Below are 16,417 nucleotides of genomic sequence, written 5' to 3' on the forward strand. Positions count from 1 at the left end.
ACAGCGAGTTCACCACTGAAGTTAAATGGGGAACAAACTGATTTGTGTAAAACGAAGCTGAACATCAAACGGCACTGCGTAGGAATCAGGGCTTAGATGCTTTTATTTTGAAGAGGCTACAGAGTACGAGGGGTGTGCTTTTATTTTGAAGACGCTACAGCGTCACAGACGCCAGTCTCAGGAAGTTCAGCCAAATGGAGACAGCCCCCTGCTGGCCAGATGTTAGAACTACAAGCCATAACCTGAAGGGGATTCTTCAACAGTTCAGCTGCGCCCTTTCATGGAATGGAATTCTCTGTTGAACTGAACAGCAGCAGCGCCCTCTGCTGACAGAAAGGCAGCACTGCAGAAAAAACACTGATAATAGTTCACCATGAGATTAAATTAACATAACTGTGTGATTCTTATTAATGTCAACATTTACTTGACATCCATGTTGGTCTGGTCTGAGGTCACAGGTGTCAGTCAGGTGTGGTAAAGTATGGCAGCTGCCACTCATTGGAATCAGGTTTAGACTCACAATCTGCTCACATTCAGGCTTATGTTTCTATGAGAAGAAATTAGACCCCTGATTGGTCCACATTTTTCCTGTTAGTGAACATCAGCGTCAGTGAGTGAACTTGCTCGGTCCTCCATGATTTTCCACCGTGTGCTATTGAGGAATTTTCCCAGCTGCTTTAGATAAGAGCCAACATCCTGCAGAACGAAAGGTGTCTGTGACTGTAGGTGTTTTGTTTCCAGTAACGAATGAATTCAAACATGATATTAAAGACTGAACACAGCCTGTGTGGCTGGGCCTTGATGCTTTGCAGCTACAATGAATTTGATTATTTTGTGCCATATTTGCTTTTTGTTTTGAACAACCCATTGGTTACCTACTAGAGATTGGCATGTTATGTCAATGCCATATTATTTTTTCCACTCTGTTTTCTACTGCTTATCCGGGACCAGCTCATGGTGGCAGCAGGTTGAGGAGGTCAGCCCACATGATCCTTTCCATGGCCACATCCACCAGCTCTTCCTGGGGGTCCCAAGGCGTTCCCAGGCCAGATACATAGTCCTGGGTCTGCCCCGGGGCCTGAGGTCAGATTCAAACCAAGGACACAGGACTCAGCTTTAGCACATGGTACACGCTCCTATCCGGTGAGCTACCAGGGCGCCCAGTTTCCTGTGAAATTTAAACAAAAGACTAATGATAATTAGCCCTCCACTCTCTGTCCATGCTGCTGAAATATGAGCCAAAACAGATGCGATGAAAGGCGTTTGCTCTGCTCTGTCTTAGTCACATCTCATGCAAACAGTCAGAATTATGAATGTGACAGAGAGCTGTATGTCTGTAAAAACAGTTTTCAGTAGAACAGCAGCTCCTTCTCTTGTGGCTGCTCAAAGACTGAATCAGGCAGCAAAAACCTTAAAACATCAATGAACAGCCAGTCACTGAATGAACTGCTCCATTCACTGAATCAAACCCGCCGAGATTTGGGACAGAACTACCTTTAATTCTTTTTGGACAAAAAAAGAGCAGGAAAAGAGACTCGGCTTTTAAATGAAATTTTAGGTGAATTCATCTTTTTCTAATCCCATCATTATCATCATCATCCCATCATTTCAGTGACGTCTTGCAGGCTCGGACTGGCAGTCTGGCAACTCTGACAAACACCAATGCACTGAAAAAATATGGGGCAAAAAATTATGGGGAGAAAATTTGGTCCAGTTGATGCTGAAGCAGCCCATCTGATCGGGGGTTACACGGTCCCAGTTGATGAAGGAAGGTGAAGGAAGCGCTGCCCTCATCCTCCCCCCACCTCCTCATGTGGATGCATCCATACATGTAATGCCAGAGGTCAATCAGGAAATAATCAAATCAAGAGAGAGAGAGAGAGAGAGAGAGTGGAATCTAAAAGTTGTAAGTTCAAATCAAAAATAAAGCTAACCTCAAAAAAACAAAAAGGTGGAGGCTGATCCTGCACATTTATTCAAAATCACAGATGCTGTTAGCATGGCCAGCGGCAGCAACTATCCACCGCCAAATGAAGAGGAGGAGAACAGAGGGGATTAGGGTTAATTAGTTGTTAGAACATAAAAAATACATGTGTAAAGAAAGTGTTTCAGTGCAAAAATGACACCAAATGTTCATGGCTTACATACAGAGAAAAAACACACACTGTGTTTTATTCAGTATGTCTCGCTTTTACCACACAAGAGAATCCTTTCACAGTTGGAATGAATAACATCCAGCAGAGAACTAAACAACATGAGAAAAGTCACAACATAAATGCACAGACACATATCTGCCAGCAGAGGGGACATCGAGTGCCTGTTGAATGACAATCAGATGTCTGTCATGAGAGAACAGGTACGACAGAGGCAACAGGTGATGCAGCGGCTTACTGACGTTCAGTCACTGACGAGCGTAGACTGAGTTACCGAGGAGGAGGGAAATCAGAAGCTGCGTATAGTCTGGACGATGCTGCAGTAGACCACAGGCCACCTTTTAGGAGCTTGTTCTTTTACTCAGCACATTTTACACATGTTTGCAAAAGCATGTAAATTAATTCATGCACTGAAAACAGGAAGAAGCTGCACGAGTCAGGCACAGCCAAGGGTGGAGGGTCGCACGTCACTCTCCACTCCAAAACAACAGCTCAGCTCAGGAATGGAGATTATTGGACGTTTCATCAAAGAAAACATTGCTAATGAAGTCAAACAAGCTGAAATGTTTTCCGTTCCAACAGACCCTGTCCAAGATATCTTGCAGTAGTAAACTGCCAGACATCCTCTGGTCAGGATTTTGCAGATCTGCCTAAGCAAGTACTCAGCTAAATGCAGCTGACATCACTGAATGTGCAGGCAGCAAACATGCAAGGGGAGTACCGAGGGTTTTTGGTTCTCTTGTCAGCCCATGTCCCGGGGCATGTGCACATCTGGTGCTGCGCACACGTTTTAAATCTGGAGCTTGCCGATACCACAGGTGTGGTCATTGACAGTGTGTCCCTTTTCTCTGTGTTAAATGACATTGCTGTATTCCTATCAGAGAATGGGTGTTTGGGAAGAAATTACCCACGATACTCATCACAGGTGCCAGTCACTCATCGGCAGAGGTGGCAAAAGTACTGACATTCTGTACTTAAGTAGAAGTAAAGATACTTGTGTGAGAAAAGACTCTGGTAAAAGTAGAAGTACCAATTCAACTTCTTTACTCAAGTAAAAGTAAGAAAGTACAGGCTCTGAAATGTACTTAAGTACAAAAGTAAAAAGTAAAAATGATTTTTTTTTTTTTTTTACCATTAATGACACATATACCTTTTTGATAACTTTTTGACGAAAAAAAAGTTCTGGGCACACAAAACAGGAACATTTCCTCTTTTATTAACAACCTGCAAAGTGCTGGTACAGAGAGAATGAAAATCACGCAACACTCTAGTTTTGCTGCAAGCCCAGTTTCACACAATAATCAAGACTGAACTGACCAGAGGTCTTGAATGAGTACCTTGATAACAGCTTTGGTACTCTCAATACTTAATATACTTAACGTATATGACTTTTAACAGATTTTTTCTTGCTTCTCCGACTCTGTTTTGTTGTCGGCTAACGTTATCTTCCCTGGCAACTGTCTTCCTCCATGGCTCCAGATTTCTCTTTATGGTTTTCTTTTTCTTAACTGCTCTCACGCCCCGCGCCCTCTCTCCCTTTCCCTCTCTGTGCAGGGTTTCCTCCAGGATTTTTGGAAACTGTGGGGGAAGGGCTTCAGCGTTAATGTTAATCATTTTTACCACGGATCTTTTGTAGCACAGAGGAGATATGCTGCTCAAACACTCAGTATGTAGTGTTGGTGTATGTTTATGAGTTGTAGAACATAATAAATTATCTTGAAGGAGTAGATGTTGACTCTAATAATTTAAAAATATGTTAAATTATTATTTGTTTTAAAAATGTAAATTACTTATCAAACAGACCTAACAATTCAACTACCAATGAATGAGCAGTAGTATGCATGTGATAATACAGAATGAAAAATAAGCCGAAGTGATACCTCTTCTCTGAATAGACAAGCTAAGCCAGTGTGCTGCTGTTCGCCAGTGAAAATAGCGCGGAGTGGCAACTCTTCTCTTTGTTTCACAATCTATGTCAGTGCGCTGCTGTAGCCTGGAAAGTTTCTCTGCCTTTTGTTCTCGCACGGTGCCGGTGCAGGTGCTGTAATGTTTTTCTTGGTGGTAACGAGCCCGCCCGCCCCACCAAAAAGAGAGAGAGAGGGAGAGAGAAGTAACGAGCCTGTTTTGACAATGTAAGGAGTAGAAAGTACAGATATTTGTGTTCAAATGTAGGGAGTAAAAGTAAAAAGTCGGCAGAAAATTAAATACTCAAGTAAAGTACAGATACCTGAAAAATCTACTTAAGTATGGTAACGAAGTATTTGTACTTCGTTACTTCCCACCTCTGCTCATCGGAGAGACATGGTGGTGGGTGAAAGATGTTTGGATCTTTTGGTTCCCTGGACAAAAGTCTCTACGTTGAACTAGCATTGCATTGAGCTTGAAGTGACACTCACAGCCATCACTGAAAATGAAAACATGAAACCATCTGTGCACGTGAAGGCAAAAGCCAACATGGAGGCCTTGACCTCTGATGTCTGCTCTGTCTAAACATCTCCAAACAGCTGGAATGAATCTGACAGCTCATCGTCCCGCCGCTGGCACACAGGAGAACCTCAGGGAATACGCCATGGATTCTGAAACTGTCCAGAGGTGAGCGGACAACTTTGTTGGGCAAACGTCAAACTGCAAAATGAGGCTCAAGCTGCACTGCCTTGTCAAAGATCCAGGAAGAAGAAGAGGCTACGTGCTGAGTTTGGAGAGGATGAGAGTACAGCTGGTGCAACCACCCAATACAAAATGAAGGTTCACAGTGTAACCCTGAGGGCGCTGGCCCACCGTTTGAAAACTGTGTTCAGGTTTTTGTCTCCTTGACCCTCAAACGTTTGCTGAAACACCAAGCGCTGCAAAGCCTGGCCCGGGACACACTGAAGGTAAATTAAAGCTAAATTACAGTGACATTAATAATTTCATTTAACTCTCTCTCTCTCTCTTTTTTTTTTTTTTTTTTTTTGTAAAGGATTAAAAAAGGTGCCAACTGAAACCAAAAACAGTTCCTCACAGTGGAGCTTTAAGTGAACCGTTGCAGATTCCTCCTGGTGGAGCCGCTCGGTTCAGAGCAGAACCGTTCTCAGTTTTTTGTCCCAAACAAGGATCCATCCATGAAATGGGTGGTTCTTCAGTAGCTCATGGTTCTACATGGAACTGCCATTTTAGAACTATTATTTTTCTGTGTGTAGATGTAACAGATAGAATAGCATGTCCATATTATACATATACATATACACATACATACATAGGCTATACATATACAAGTAGTCATTGCCAAAGGCTGTAGGAGCTGCAGCTTTTAAATCACAATAGAAAAATGTAATTGTCATGCTTCCTTTGTTTTATTCTTCTATTCTGTTCTTGTACATGTTTTCCTGCTTTTTGTTCTCCTTTGTTTTACATTTTTGTCTTCCTTTGTTTCTACATATTTTACTGTGTCTATATCTTAATTTGTTTTACCTCCTTTTAAATATCTTGTTTTCTGCTGCCTCTGCTTTTTTTTTTTTTTTTTTTTTTTTTTTTTTCATTTGATTGCCTGGTTTTATAACGGAAGATTTGCACTTGTATTAAATTGCCTGGCTTTATTTTATTCTCTTGTTTTTCTTCACTTTATTGTAAAGCACTTTGAGCTGCACCCCCGTATGAAAGGTAATGTATCGATAAAGTATATTTATTGTTATTATTATTAGTGTTATTGTTGTTGTAGTAGTGTAAAATAATATACACATGCGATCTAGACTTGAATGTATAGACACACAACTTATAGAATGGGCCTCATAGATATTCATGGAGACTTGCATCTATAGATATAAAGCATATAGACAGAACCACATTTCTAGAGAAATAGCCTAGAGCCTAAGACAGGCTGTTTTCACACCAGATCGAGTGTGTGTGTGTGTGTGTGTGTGTGTGTGTGTGTGTGTGTGTGTGTGTGTGTGTGTGATCTGCTGTTGTACAGGGTAGGACTGCTGATAAAGTTTGAGCAGTGAGTCAGGGGCAGGTTGGGAAATGCCGCGGATGATGTCGCAACTGGTATGTGTGTGTGTGTGTGTGTGTGTGTGTGTGTGTGTGTGTGTGTGTGTGTGTGCGTGCGTGCGTGCGTGCGTGTGTGTGTGTGTGTGTGTGTACTTCCTTCAGCCTCACTTCGCTCCATGCGCCTTTTCCGCGCTTTTCGGGCAGACAGGCGCTCAGTTTTGCTCTGCCTCGACGGGGACGCGCAGGAGGACCGCGGGCGGCCGGGTTCCCCGTCACTCCAGCAGCCGGACCTGTGAGCCGAGCCGCTGCCAGCCGCTCTGGATCCCCGCGCACGCTATCGCGGGCCTTAATCGGAGGGTGATTAATAATCCGTTTTGCTCCGCCCGGTTCGGCTGCTCAGTTTGGATGAGTTCCCAGGTGCGCGCAGCGGCGGTGCCGCTACTTCTGGAGATTTACTGTCGAGACTCGTGAATGGTCCCGTTAATCACCGCCTTGCCGTTTATATTATTTTCAGAATAACTTTTAATAGTCATGCAATCTTCCTCTGCTGTTAAACACCGAGTCGCTCCGGATTAAAGGATCAGACCAAACGACTGAGATTGTCCGTGTTATTTAGAAATGAGCCAAAACTCCGTTAAAACTATCGCGATTTTCTTAGCCTACTTACCTGTGAAAGCGTACACCTGCTAGCACAGCATCAGGAATATTTTAGTGGTCGTTTTGATCTGCCCTTAAATTCGGCATACATCCACTACATCGATCTCAACCTAATTCAACAATTCTTTAACTTTAATGATCCCCGCTCCTATCAGCCCGCGGTCGTCTTCCGCAGAAATACGAGCGTTGTGAACAAGTACAGAAGTTGAGATTTTATTGATATTTATATCAATAAAATCTCAACTTCATATCAATAAAATCAATAAAATCTATATAAAATTTATTATCTATATAAAATTATTTATCTATAATAAAATTATTATATCAATAAAATCTCAACTTCTCAACCCTTTATAAAGGGTTGCTTGTGTTACACCCCTGTAAGGGGAGACAGAAATAAATGAAGCGAGACGGTGTTGCTGGCTTCAGGTTCAAACTGTATTGAACAAGCCGTCAGCAACATGCGCCCTCAACAGGCGAAACCCGGAAGACCAGAAAATCAATCAGAACACATTTCTCTGCCGGAACAATAGATCACATGCGCCCTCTACAGGCGAAACCCGGAAGACAAGAGCAATCAATAAGAACACATTTCTCTGCTGGAATAAAAACGAAAATGAAGAAATATTTTAAGAAATATCTTGAAATATTATTTCGAAATGCCTCTTTCCAAATATTAAGTAAAACACATTAGAGTGCACCTTAACCATTTAAACTATACGTTATCTTTCTCTTAGTTTTACACACATATGTTCATATCTATTACACTTGCTGGATCTTTTCTGAAAAGATCCAGCAAGCAACCCTTTATATCAATAACTTGTGTCTCCGGGTGCTATCGGTATAGAAAAGACTTTTCTATACCGATAGCATCCTTTCCTCACCTGTAAGGGGAGATAGAAATAAATGAAGCGAGACGGTGTTGCTGGCTTTCTATATCGGTATAGAAAAGACTTTTCTATACCGATAGCACCCGGAGACACAAGCAAAACATGTCGTGTTGCAAGACAACCCCGAGGTGTCACGGCTTCCTAGGTGAGCAGGGCAACATTAAAACGGCAGGTTTTGATAACGGATCTGGGGTGAGAGTCTGTTCTTGCGGAGTACAGGTTCCCTCCTCTGAATGGTAAACCTCTTATTCCCTCACAGCCTTTCAGCTTTTTTTTTTTTTTTTTTTTTTTTTTTTTTTTAAATAACGTCCTGTAGCTTAAAAATTCTCTTATTATTTTGTGTTTTTTTCCTCAGACACATTTTGGAGGTGTGAAATTAAGCCACCATACAGTTAACGACTGGCTTCATAAAAACATAATGAAATTATGATTCCTCACATTATTTTCCAGTATAAAAAGTGACTTTTGAATATTAACTATATATTCTCTTCAAATTAATCTTGCTAATTACTGGTGAAAAATAGGCTACAGGCAGGAGACATGGCCGACTGGTTTTGCGGGTTTTGACAGGCTGATTATTTGAACAGTCTGTGTATGTGTGTGTGTGTGTGTGTGTGTGTGTGTGTGTGTGACTGAGGAGCATGATGCGGCGGTGCCGGGGCCCGCCAGCTGTTTAACCGCGTGTGCTGAGCGGGGAGCTGCAGCCACGCCGACCGGCGCAGGACGGCGCACTTCAGGCTGTTTTGGGGTTCTTTTGCAGCTTTCACAGCAGCTGTACAACTGTGTGTTAGGGCCACTGTGGGGGGAAAATACAGGGGGACAGGGGACAGGGAATAATACAGTGAGGAAAACAAACGCAAAATAATCTAGATTAAAGTTATAAATTTACAAGAAGATATTCTCTTAGATTAAAGTAGTAAATTTATGAGGAAAATTTTACAAATTTACAAGATAAGCCAGTGTTTCTCCACCTGTGGGATTCAATTAATAATAAGATAATTAAAGCTGCAAGCAGCGTTGGACGGGCCCTCGCACCCGTGCTGCCGCGTGCCCATTTGTGCCCGGTGGCTGTGGCACCGGTCACAAATGGGAAGGAGCAGTTGTTACTGCTCCTTCCCAATGAGTGTGCATTGGGAGAAGGCTGCAGGCAGCTACTGTGAGTCAGAAGAGTGGAGGAGGGGAGGGAGAACAGTGCAGAGCAGAGAAACCAGAGTCCAAACCTGTTGAACAACTCTTCAGTGGCCACAAACTTTTTCCAATCCACACCATGATATATAGTTTTGTAGGAATATGCGTCCTCTTTCCATCGGCATAGGTTTGAAAGCTGTCAGACTTTTACTTTAGTCACCAGGGGCCTAATTAGTGCCCATTGTCAGGGCAAGTGTTTATTCACAGCAGGCACACCAGGGTCCATGGGAAAAAGTGGAGGTGGTGCTTGTGGACACTCAGACTTTGCGTCCTTCTGAAATCCAAACGGTTTAAAAGGAATGTAAATTCCTTCAGAACTTTTGTTAAGCACTATGTTCTCTGTCATCTATGAAATTTGCAAGCCGATAAAATTAACGCCCTGGGAGGAGATAGATTTCATGCAAAGTGGAAATTTGGGCGAAAACGTGACTTTCAAATGCAAATTGCGGACTTCCTGTTGGTTTTAGGTGGGGGGCACGGCACGAAAAATGTCGGACTTGATGAGATCTACGTTTCGGCGTTGGTTTGGTCTTTCTATCACATTCCTGTGGGCCGCAGGGGCTGCCTTTGCGTCCCTAGGTGGCGCTACCGAGCCCATTTTTGCACCTGGGGGGTTCGATTTTGATTTTATCGAATTTTTCGCCAGACCTGATGTGTGTGCCGAATTTGGTAAGTTTTTGAGCATGTTTAGGGGGTCAAATTAAGGCCTAATGACACGTATGTATAATAATAATAAGAAGAAAGAAACGGTACAAATACAATAGGGCTTCCCACTGGGACAGTGCTCGGGCCCTAATTAATAACTGGTAACATTAACGCATTAATAACAATAACAAAGTTATAGCCGCACATCTCTGTGGAAAATCTGACAGGTTCTGTCCGTGGTGCTGAATCTGCCTCAGCAGGCACTGTTGCTGAATCAGGCTCAGTAGGTACTGTCCATGGTGCTGAATCCGCCTCGGCGGGTACTGTCCATGGTGCTGAATCAGGCTCAGCAGGTACTGTCCGTGGTGCTGAATCTGCCTAAGCGGGTACTGTCCATGGTGCTGAATCAGGCTCAGCAGGTACTGTCCATGGTGCTGAATCAGGCTCAGCAGGTACTGTCCGTGGTGCTGTATCCGCTTCAGCAGGTACTGTCCGTGGTGCTGAATCCGCCTCGGCGGGTACTGTCCGTGGTGCTGAATCTGCCTCAGCAGGTATTGTCCGTGGTGCTGAATCTGCCTAAGCGGGTACTGTCTGTGGTGCTGAATTTGCTGAGGCATTTCATTCTCTTTATCATAGAAATTAAAGCTCCATAAAATTCACGGAGGATCTTGTTTAGCTCTTCTTTCCTTACAGCTGAAAAATCAGCTGTTTGCCCGGTGTTTGTCAGGTTGTCTTGCAGACATTTGACCAAACTTAGGTCGCCAAAGAAATCAAAATTGACAAAACAAACACAGTTGACAGCAGCTTTTGATGCAGGTTTCAGAGAAACGTTTCGTTTTGCCATGGAAACCATACAGACTCGGGCAAAAAGAAATAGGCCGAGTAATATTTTCAGTGATGATGAAAAAGTGATGTCATGCTTATCTGAGCACATTCTAAACGTCTGATTGACCAATCAGATTGCTCGGTTGGATCTACCTGTTTACCTGTCTACCTATTTAGATATAGATATGTAATAGATATTTCATATACATGCGCTATGCAATTTGAGTTCCGCTACGTTAATTGACCCTTGGCCATGCCATGGACCACACATAACTGTCTGTCTATCTATCTGTCCATCTATCTATACAGACAGACAGGCAGACAGAGAGACACAGGCAGAGACACACAGACAGATAGACAGACAGACAGACAGACAGATAGATAGATAGATAGATAGATAGATAGATAGATAGATAGATAGATAGATAGATTTATGTCAAAAACAAAGGTAGGAGTGGTGAGAACTTGAATGAGAATGATGAGAATGAGAAATGAGATATCCCTCTAAATCTGGCTGAAAAAAATGGCTCAAACATTTTTCGCAGGTGTGGGCACTGTCACACCCCACCACCCCCCATCCCCACAGGAAGGACAGGAAGCTCATTACACACCAAGCAGCCATGACCAGAACAGGTTCAGGAGGAGGAGGAGAAGCTTGTATCATGTGCCACTTTCCCATTAATAAATACAGAACACAAACTAGACAGTCTGACAGTTATAATTGTGATTAGGCTAACATAATTTAATAAAAGGACATGAGCCAAACAACAAACAAAACAAAAACAAAAACAAAGACCATCATCTTAACGTTAATGTTACTCCATAAGTTCATACTGTCCCTTTACTCTTTTTTAAATGTGATTTATCAAAAGTATCTGGACAGAATTTTAACCAATTCCCCAGAGAATTCCACAGTTTCAGTACACAGAAATACACGCCATGAAACAACCTCACATGACCTCATGTGACCTCGACTTCCTGTCAGACAGAGCGTCTTAAACAGTGATGTCATCCTGCTCTAGTGGCTTGAAATTAAAATTTCAACCAATAGAACGTTCACAAACCTTTAGACATCCTCTCTCATCCACCTGTCCCTTCAAAATAAAAGTCTGTTTCTGTCCCAAACTGAGATCCTGTTGGTTTGCTCTGAGTGATCCTTCCCTGCACCGTGTCCCGCCCCCAAACCTCCTGTTTCAACAGGAAATACATCAAATCAACTGTTATCAACCCCATGAAGTGTCTCACTTCATGGGGTGTTTAACGCAGAGTGAGCAAACTTTTGTTTAAAACTGAATTTCTTTCTGTCGCTGTCGTCATCAAAAACAGCCTCTGCAGATTCTCAAATAGACTTTAGAAAAAAAACGAGAACTAAATGAAACGATATTGCACACTACAAAGCTAACTAAACTAAAATAAAAATCCACGGAAAATGTTGTTGGTGCTGATGTTTATTGAGACTGGGACGTGGACATGACCGGGAGTCACTGCCTTCACAAAGTGAAGAGCTAATCTGACAAACAGCGGCCAGATTAGAATAAAACAACTGACTCACACTGGCCACGTTTACATGCACACCATATTCCTGTATTATTCAGAATATCCTCAATATTCCGGTTGCGCACGAGTCATGTAAACACACTGAACCCGATTAAGGTCATATTCCAGTTGGAGAATATTCTGAATCAGACCCCTGGCATGTGCCTGTTTTAACCAGAATATTGTGCCATGTAAACACCTTAATCAGAAAATGCCCCGTACTGGAATATTCAGTCACATCTGCGCATGCTCGATTCAGAAGGAATCCAGGGGCGTCTTTGTTGCTATGGTTACTGCAAGCGGGGAGAACGACATGGCGAACAGCAGCAAGAGCCAGGAGACTGCAGTCTGCCTTCAGCTGATCAAAGACTTGAAATAGACTTCTTCTGCTTCTTCTTCTGTATTTCCGGCAGCCCAGACGCCTATAAGCGTACTGCTGCCCCCCGCAGGTTGAGTGTCGCATTACATCAGAGCATGGAATACACCGAAACATGGGAACATGCCAAGTAACATGTAAACAGAATATTCCAGTTGCTGCAGCGCATATAGACACCTTATTCAGAAAATCATTCCAGCTGCTGAGAGCACAGAGAATCCCTATGAGCCAGACAACCAGGCTGACCCAGCTCTGAGCTGGAGCTAAGGCTGATGGGCGGGGCCTACCTGGCGGTGGGTGGGGCTACGTTGCAGCTGCTGAGTGCAGATGTCAGTGCAGCAGCTCGCTTTGTGGCAGAAAAATAACAGAGAAAAGAAAAATGGAGAACAAGCGGCAACAAGGCTGTCCAGAAGACATCAGGGCTCTGCTCGCTGTCTGGACAGAGGACAACGTCCAACTCCAAATCCACGCTGTCTGACCACATGAGGACGTCATGTGATATAAAGTGAGAGAGCTGGCAGCGGTGGGGATCCAACACACAACGGGACAGGGCTGCCAGAACTTGTACTGAGGTGTCAGTACAAGGCAGGTAAAGCAGGTAAAGCCCTCGGTCTGTAGCTCTGCAGGAGATAGTCGGTGCCGGGTCTGCAGACTTTAACCGCTCACCTCCTGCTTCCTGCTGGCGGCATGGACGGGACCAGACCGTGGGGCGATCGGCACCTCAGTGGAAATGGCTCTGCAGAAAGGTGTGCTGAACAGACTGATCCCAGGACAGCTGCTGGCCTGGATCTGCTCCGTGTGTCGAGGCTGAAACTGAAATGAGACCTTTCGGTTCCTGTGGTGATCAGCCGGTGCCACTTTTCCCAGGATTCCAGTTTGGGTCTGGCCTGTCGACCTCCTCGCTGCTCCTCACACCTTCTCAGGATTGGATGCTATCAGTGTTTGAATTTTGGAAAATGATAGAATAACAAGACGCTTCAGATTCCTGGGCCAGTGACCATTTTCATCAGATGACATTTTTTTAAAAAACGCTCAGGACTCGGTGTACAAAAGCCTTCACTGTCACTAAACTCTGTCTCTGTCCCCTTCCTGACGCTGACATCACACACGATGCACCTCCCATCATGCACCTCCCTCCTGATGTAACACAAATGCAGCTGTCACCAGAGATGGGCTAGAAGCAAGATGTCTCACTTGTTGGCTACTTTCGTTGTTAACTCTGGGGGGAAAAAAAGATGTTTTAAAGGCAGGAAAAATACAATCAGTCACAAAACCCTTTTTTTATGGCCATGCTGACTAAATAAAGTTTATTTTAGCTTTGCAGTTTTCATTATTCTTTTTATTGCGTCTTGTTTTTTTTTTTTGTTTTTTTTGTTTCCAGTTTCAGATTTTATTAAAATAGATTTTTACAGCAGGTTTGCCAGATTCATTTAGTTGTTATTTCTTGAAAATGCTTCATTTTAGTTTAGTTTTTATTCGTGTCAGTGTTAGTTTTGTCGGGTCAAGATTCAAAAAGGTCAGATAAAATGTATAATAAAAATTCAACAAAACATCAGACCATTTAAAAAAAAAAAAAGTCTTCATTGTGGATAGATGAACAACCAAATAAACTTAAACTGACAGACAAAAATTAAAGACATTTTCTCCTGCTGCTGGATTACACATCAGATTACACACCAGAGCAGAATTATCACAGAATAAATGACATCACAGTTTTCATACGAAACAAGACACACCGAGGCAAAACGTTCGTGTGGAATTAGAAATGAATGGTGGAGCTCGCTGGTTAAACGTTTACTTTCCCAGCCTGAGTGAAGCCACAGTCCGGCTTATTATGGGCTGTAATGTGAGCATGGCCAGATGCTGTATTATCATGGCAACTAACAGCCGTGAGCTGAGACTGTCAGTTCACTGAAGCTGTTCATGTACAACCTAATATTAACTCATTCTTTCTCTCTCTCTATCTCTCTCTCTCTCTCCCTCTCAGAGAGATCAGTTCAGTTGGTCATCAGTTGGTTTGAGTCACTGATCAAGTAAAAACAAATCCATAGTTGGTTTTTGGCTGCTGGTAACAAATTACTAATAAAAGTAATAAAACTTTCACAATCCTTTGAGCTCATTGGTTTTGAGGGAAGTCTAACATAGCCGCCTGCTAACTTTAGCTAAAGCCGTGTAAATGATGATGACGGTGAACATTTTAACCCTTTGAAACCTGGATGGACGCCACATTCCTGCGTCCGTACGACACAAATCAGATAAGGCCGCTGTGAGAATAGAAACTCAGACTCTACAGCCTTCTCACGCCAAAGGTGGTGTGCTCTTTGACTTGGGAAGGATCTTTCCTGCCTGGATTGAAAGGGACGTGAACCTGACACCATTTGGCTCACATGATGGTGTCTAGGGTTTACACCCCCTACTAAAAGGGTCAGGGTTAGGGCTAACCCTGATGAACACAACACTCCCAGAATGCATCACACCGCTGCCAGCACAGACAATGGAAGGGCAGCGTGGAGATGTCCGACCCTGTGGATGCAGAGCATCATTCTCATATTCATACACTCATATTCCACATTTCAAAAATGGCTTTCCCAGTCAGTTTCAACAATTTAATACAAGATCTGTTCCAACCATTAATATATTACACATCCTCTCCATGTGAAATCTGAACACTGAGTGAAATCAAACTGCTATAAAATATTAGATCATCTGTTTTCACACTGAAGTAAATGTGAGATGAATTTCTCCTTGGAAACTCCAGAGACAGAAATCAGAGTTGTCATTTTGTCACCAAGCCAGAGAGACTTTCTAACAGTTAGTGAGTAAGAAAGCAGTGACTGTGACGCTGAAGAAGAACTCAGACTTCAGTGTGGACGCACTGCCAAAACCAAAAGGTCTGGATGTGGTTTGTTGGAACTGACTTGTTTGTTGTTGGCAGAAACCTTTTACAAACTGACTGAACTTGATTAGAAAATGACAGTTGAGAGTTCATTTGCACAGAAAAAACAAAATACAACAACATGAAATCAAATGAATCAACAGAGAAAAATCCTCACTGATGTAGATCAAACCATTCATTTAGTATTTATGTTGAGTGTGTGTGTGTGTGTGTGTGTGAGAGTGTGTGTGTGTGTGTGTGTGTGTGTGTGTATGTGTGTGCGTATGTGTGTGTGTGTATGTGTGTGTGAGTGTGTAATTGCGTGTGTGTGAGTGTGTAATTGCGTGTGTGTGTGTGTGTGTGTTTGTGTGTGTGACTCTCACTCCTCAGATCTGACACAGAGACACTGAGGACTCATATGACCCAAACCCAACCCCAAACCCCGGGTACAGAGGTTCAGTGAAGGTGTTGTTGAAGGTGTGGAGGTGGATCAGTGAGTCAGAAAAGACGCTGTAGAAGGACAGAGAGCCAGCAGGCCAGTCCAGATACACTGACACTCTGTGAGAGGAGGAGGGAGGGAAAGGGATGACTGTCTCTCTGTCGTTGTGCCTGGCAGAGAAATCACCAGAATCATAGCAGTTCAGACTCCAGGAGTTTTTGTTTCCTCCAAGCTCACAGTCTTTACTGTCTCCTCTCCTGCTGATTCCTCTGTAAGTCACTCCTATAGAAACCAGTCCTTCCCTCTCGACCTCCCAGTAGCAGCGACCAGTCAGACCATCACTACACAGGATCTGTGGGCAGGAGTCAAACCTCTCTGGGTGATCAGGATATGGCTGCTCCTCTTCCACCTCTGTCACCTTCCTGTTGTCCTCAGACAGGACGAGGAGTCTGTTTGCTGTGTTTGTGTCCAGTTTGAGTTCACAGGAATCTGATGGAGAGAACAAGACACAACAGACCTTCTGTGGTTATTATCTGCTGATTGATTCACAGTTTGATTATTGATTTGTTAACTCTTTGATGATGACACATGGCGTCCTCTTCATTCACAGCAGGATCTGAATGAATGGACGTCACAAACTGCTGTGGAAATTCAATTCACATCTGGAAGAGCCATTTATACACAAACTAAACTACATTTACACTTTACAGATTTCTGTATACAGATGTGAATATTTCTCTATTCAGATCATTTTTCACTTGTTAGAAACTATATTCACACCTCACCTGTAAGGGGAGATAGAAATAAATGAAGCGAGACGGTGTTGCTGGCTTTCTATATCGGTATAGAAAAGACTGGTTCAAACTG

The 16,417-nt window shown here is 43.2% G+C and overlaps 1 protein-coding gene across 1 annotated transcript in view; it reads right to left on the reverse strand.

The window, feature by feature from the left end:
- Positions 1–952: 952 nt before the first annotated feature.
- LOC115369777 (polypeptide N-acetylgalactosaminyltransferase 17-like) overlaps positions 953–16,417 on the reverse strand; it is a 30,296-nt gene continuing 14,831 nt past the window's right edge. Inside the window, exons 7-9 of the mRNA XM_030066444.1 lie at positions 13,285–13,373; positions 12,524–12,582; positions 953–1,078 (exon numbers count right to left, since the gene is read on the reverse strand). Of these exons, the coding sequence (XP_029922304.1) occupies positions 953–1,078; positions 12,524–12,582; positions 13,285–13,373 (274 nt within the window). The remainder of the gene's footprint in view (positions 1,079–12,523; positions 12,583–13,284; positions 13,374–16,417) is intronic.

The sequence above is a fragment of the Myripristis murdjan genome, chromosome 13, assembly GCF_902150065.1.
Source record: "Myripristis murdjan chromosome 13, fMyrMur1.1, whole genome shotgun sequence".
NCBI classification, from domain to species: Eukaryota; Metazoa; Chordata; class Actinopteri; order Holocentriformes; family Holocentridae; genus Myripristis; species Myripristis murdjan.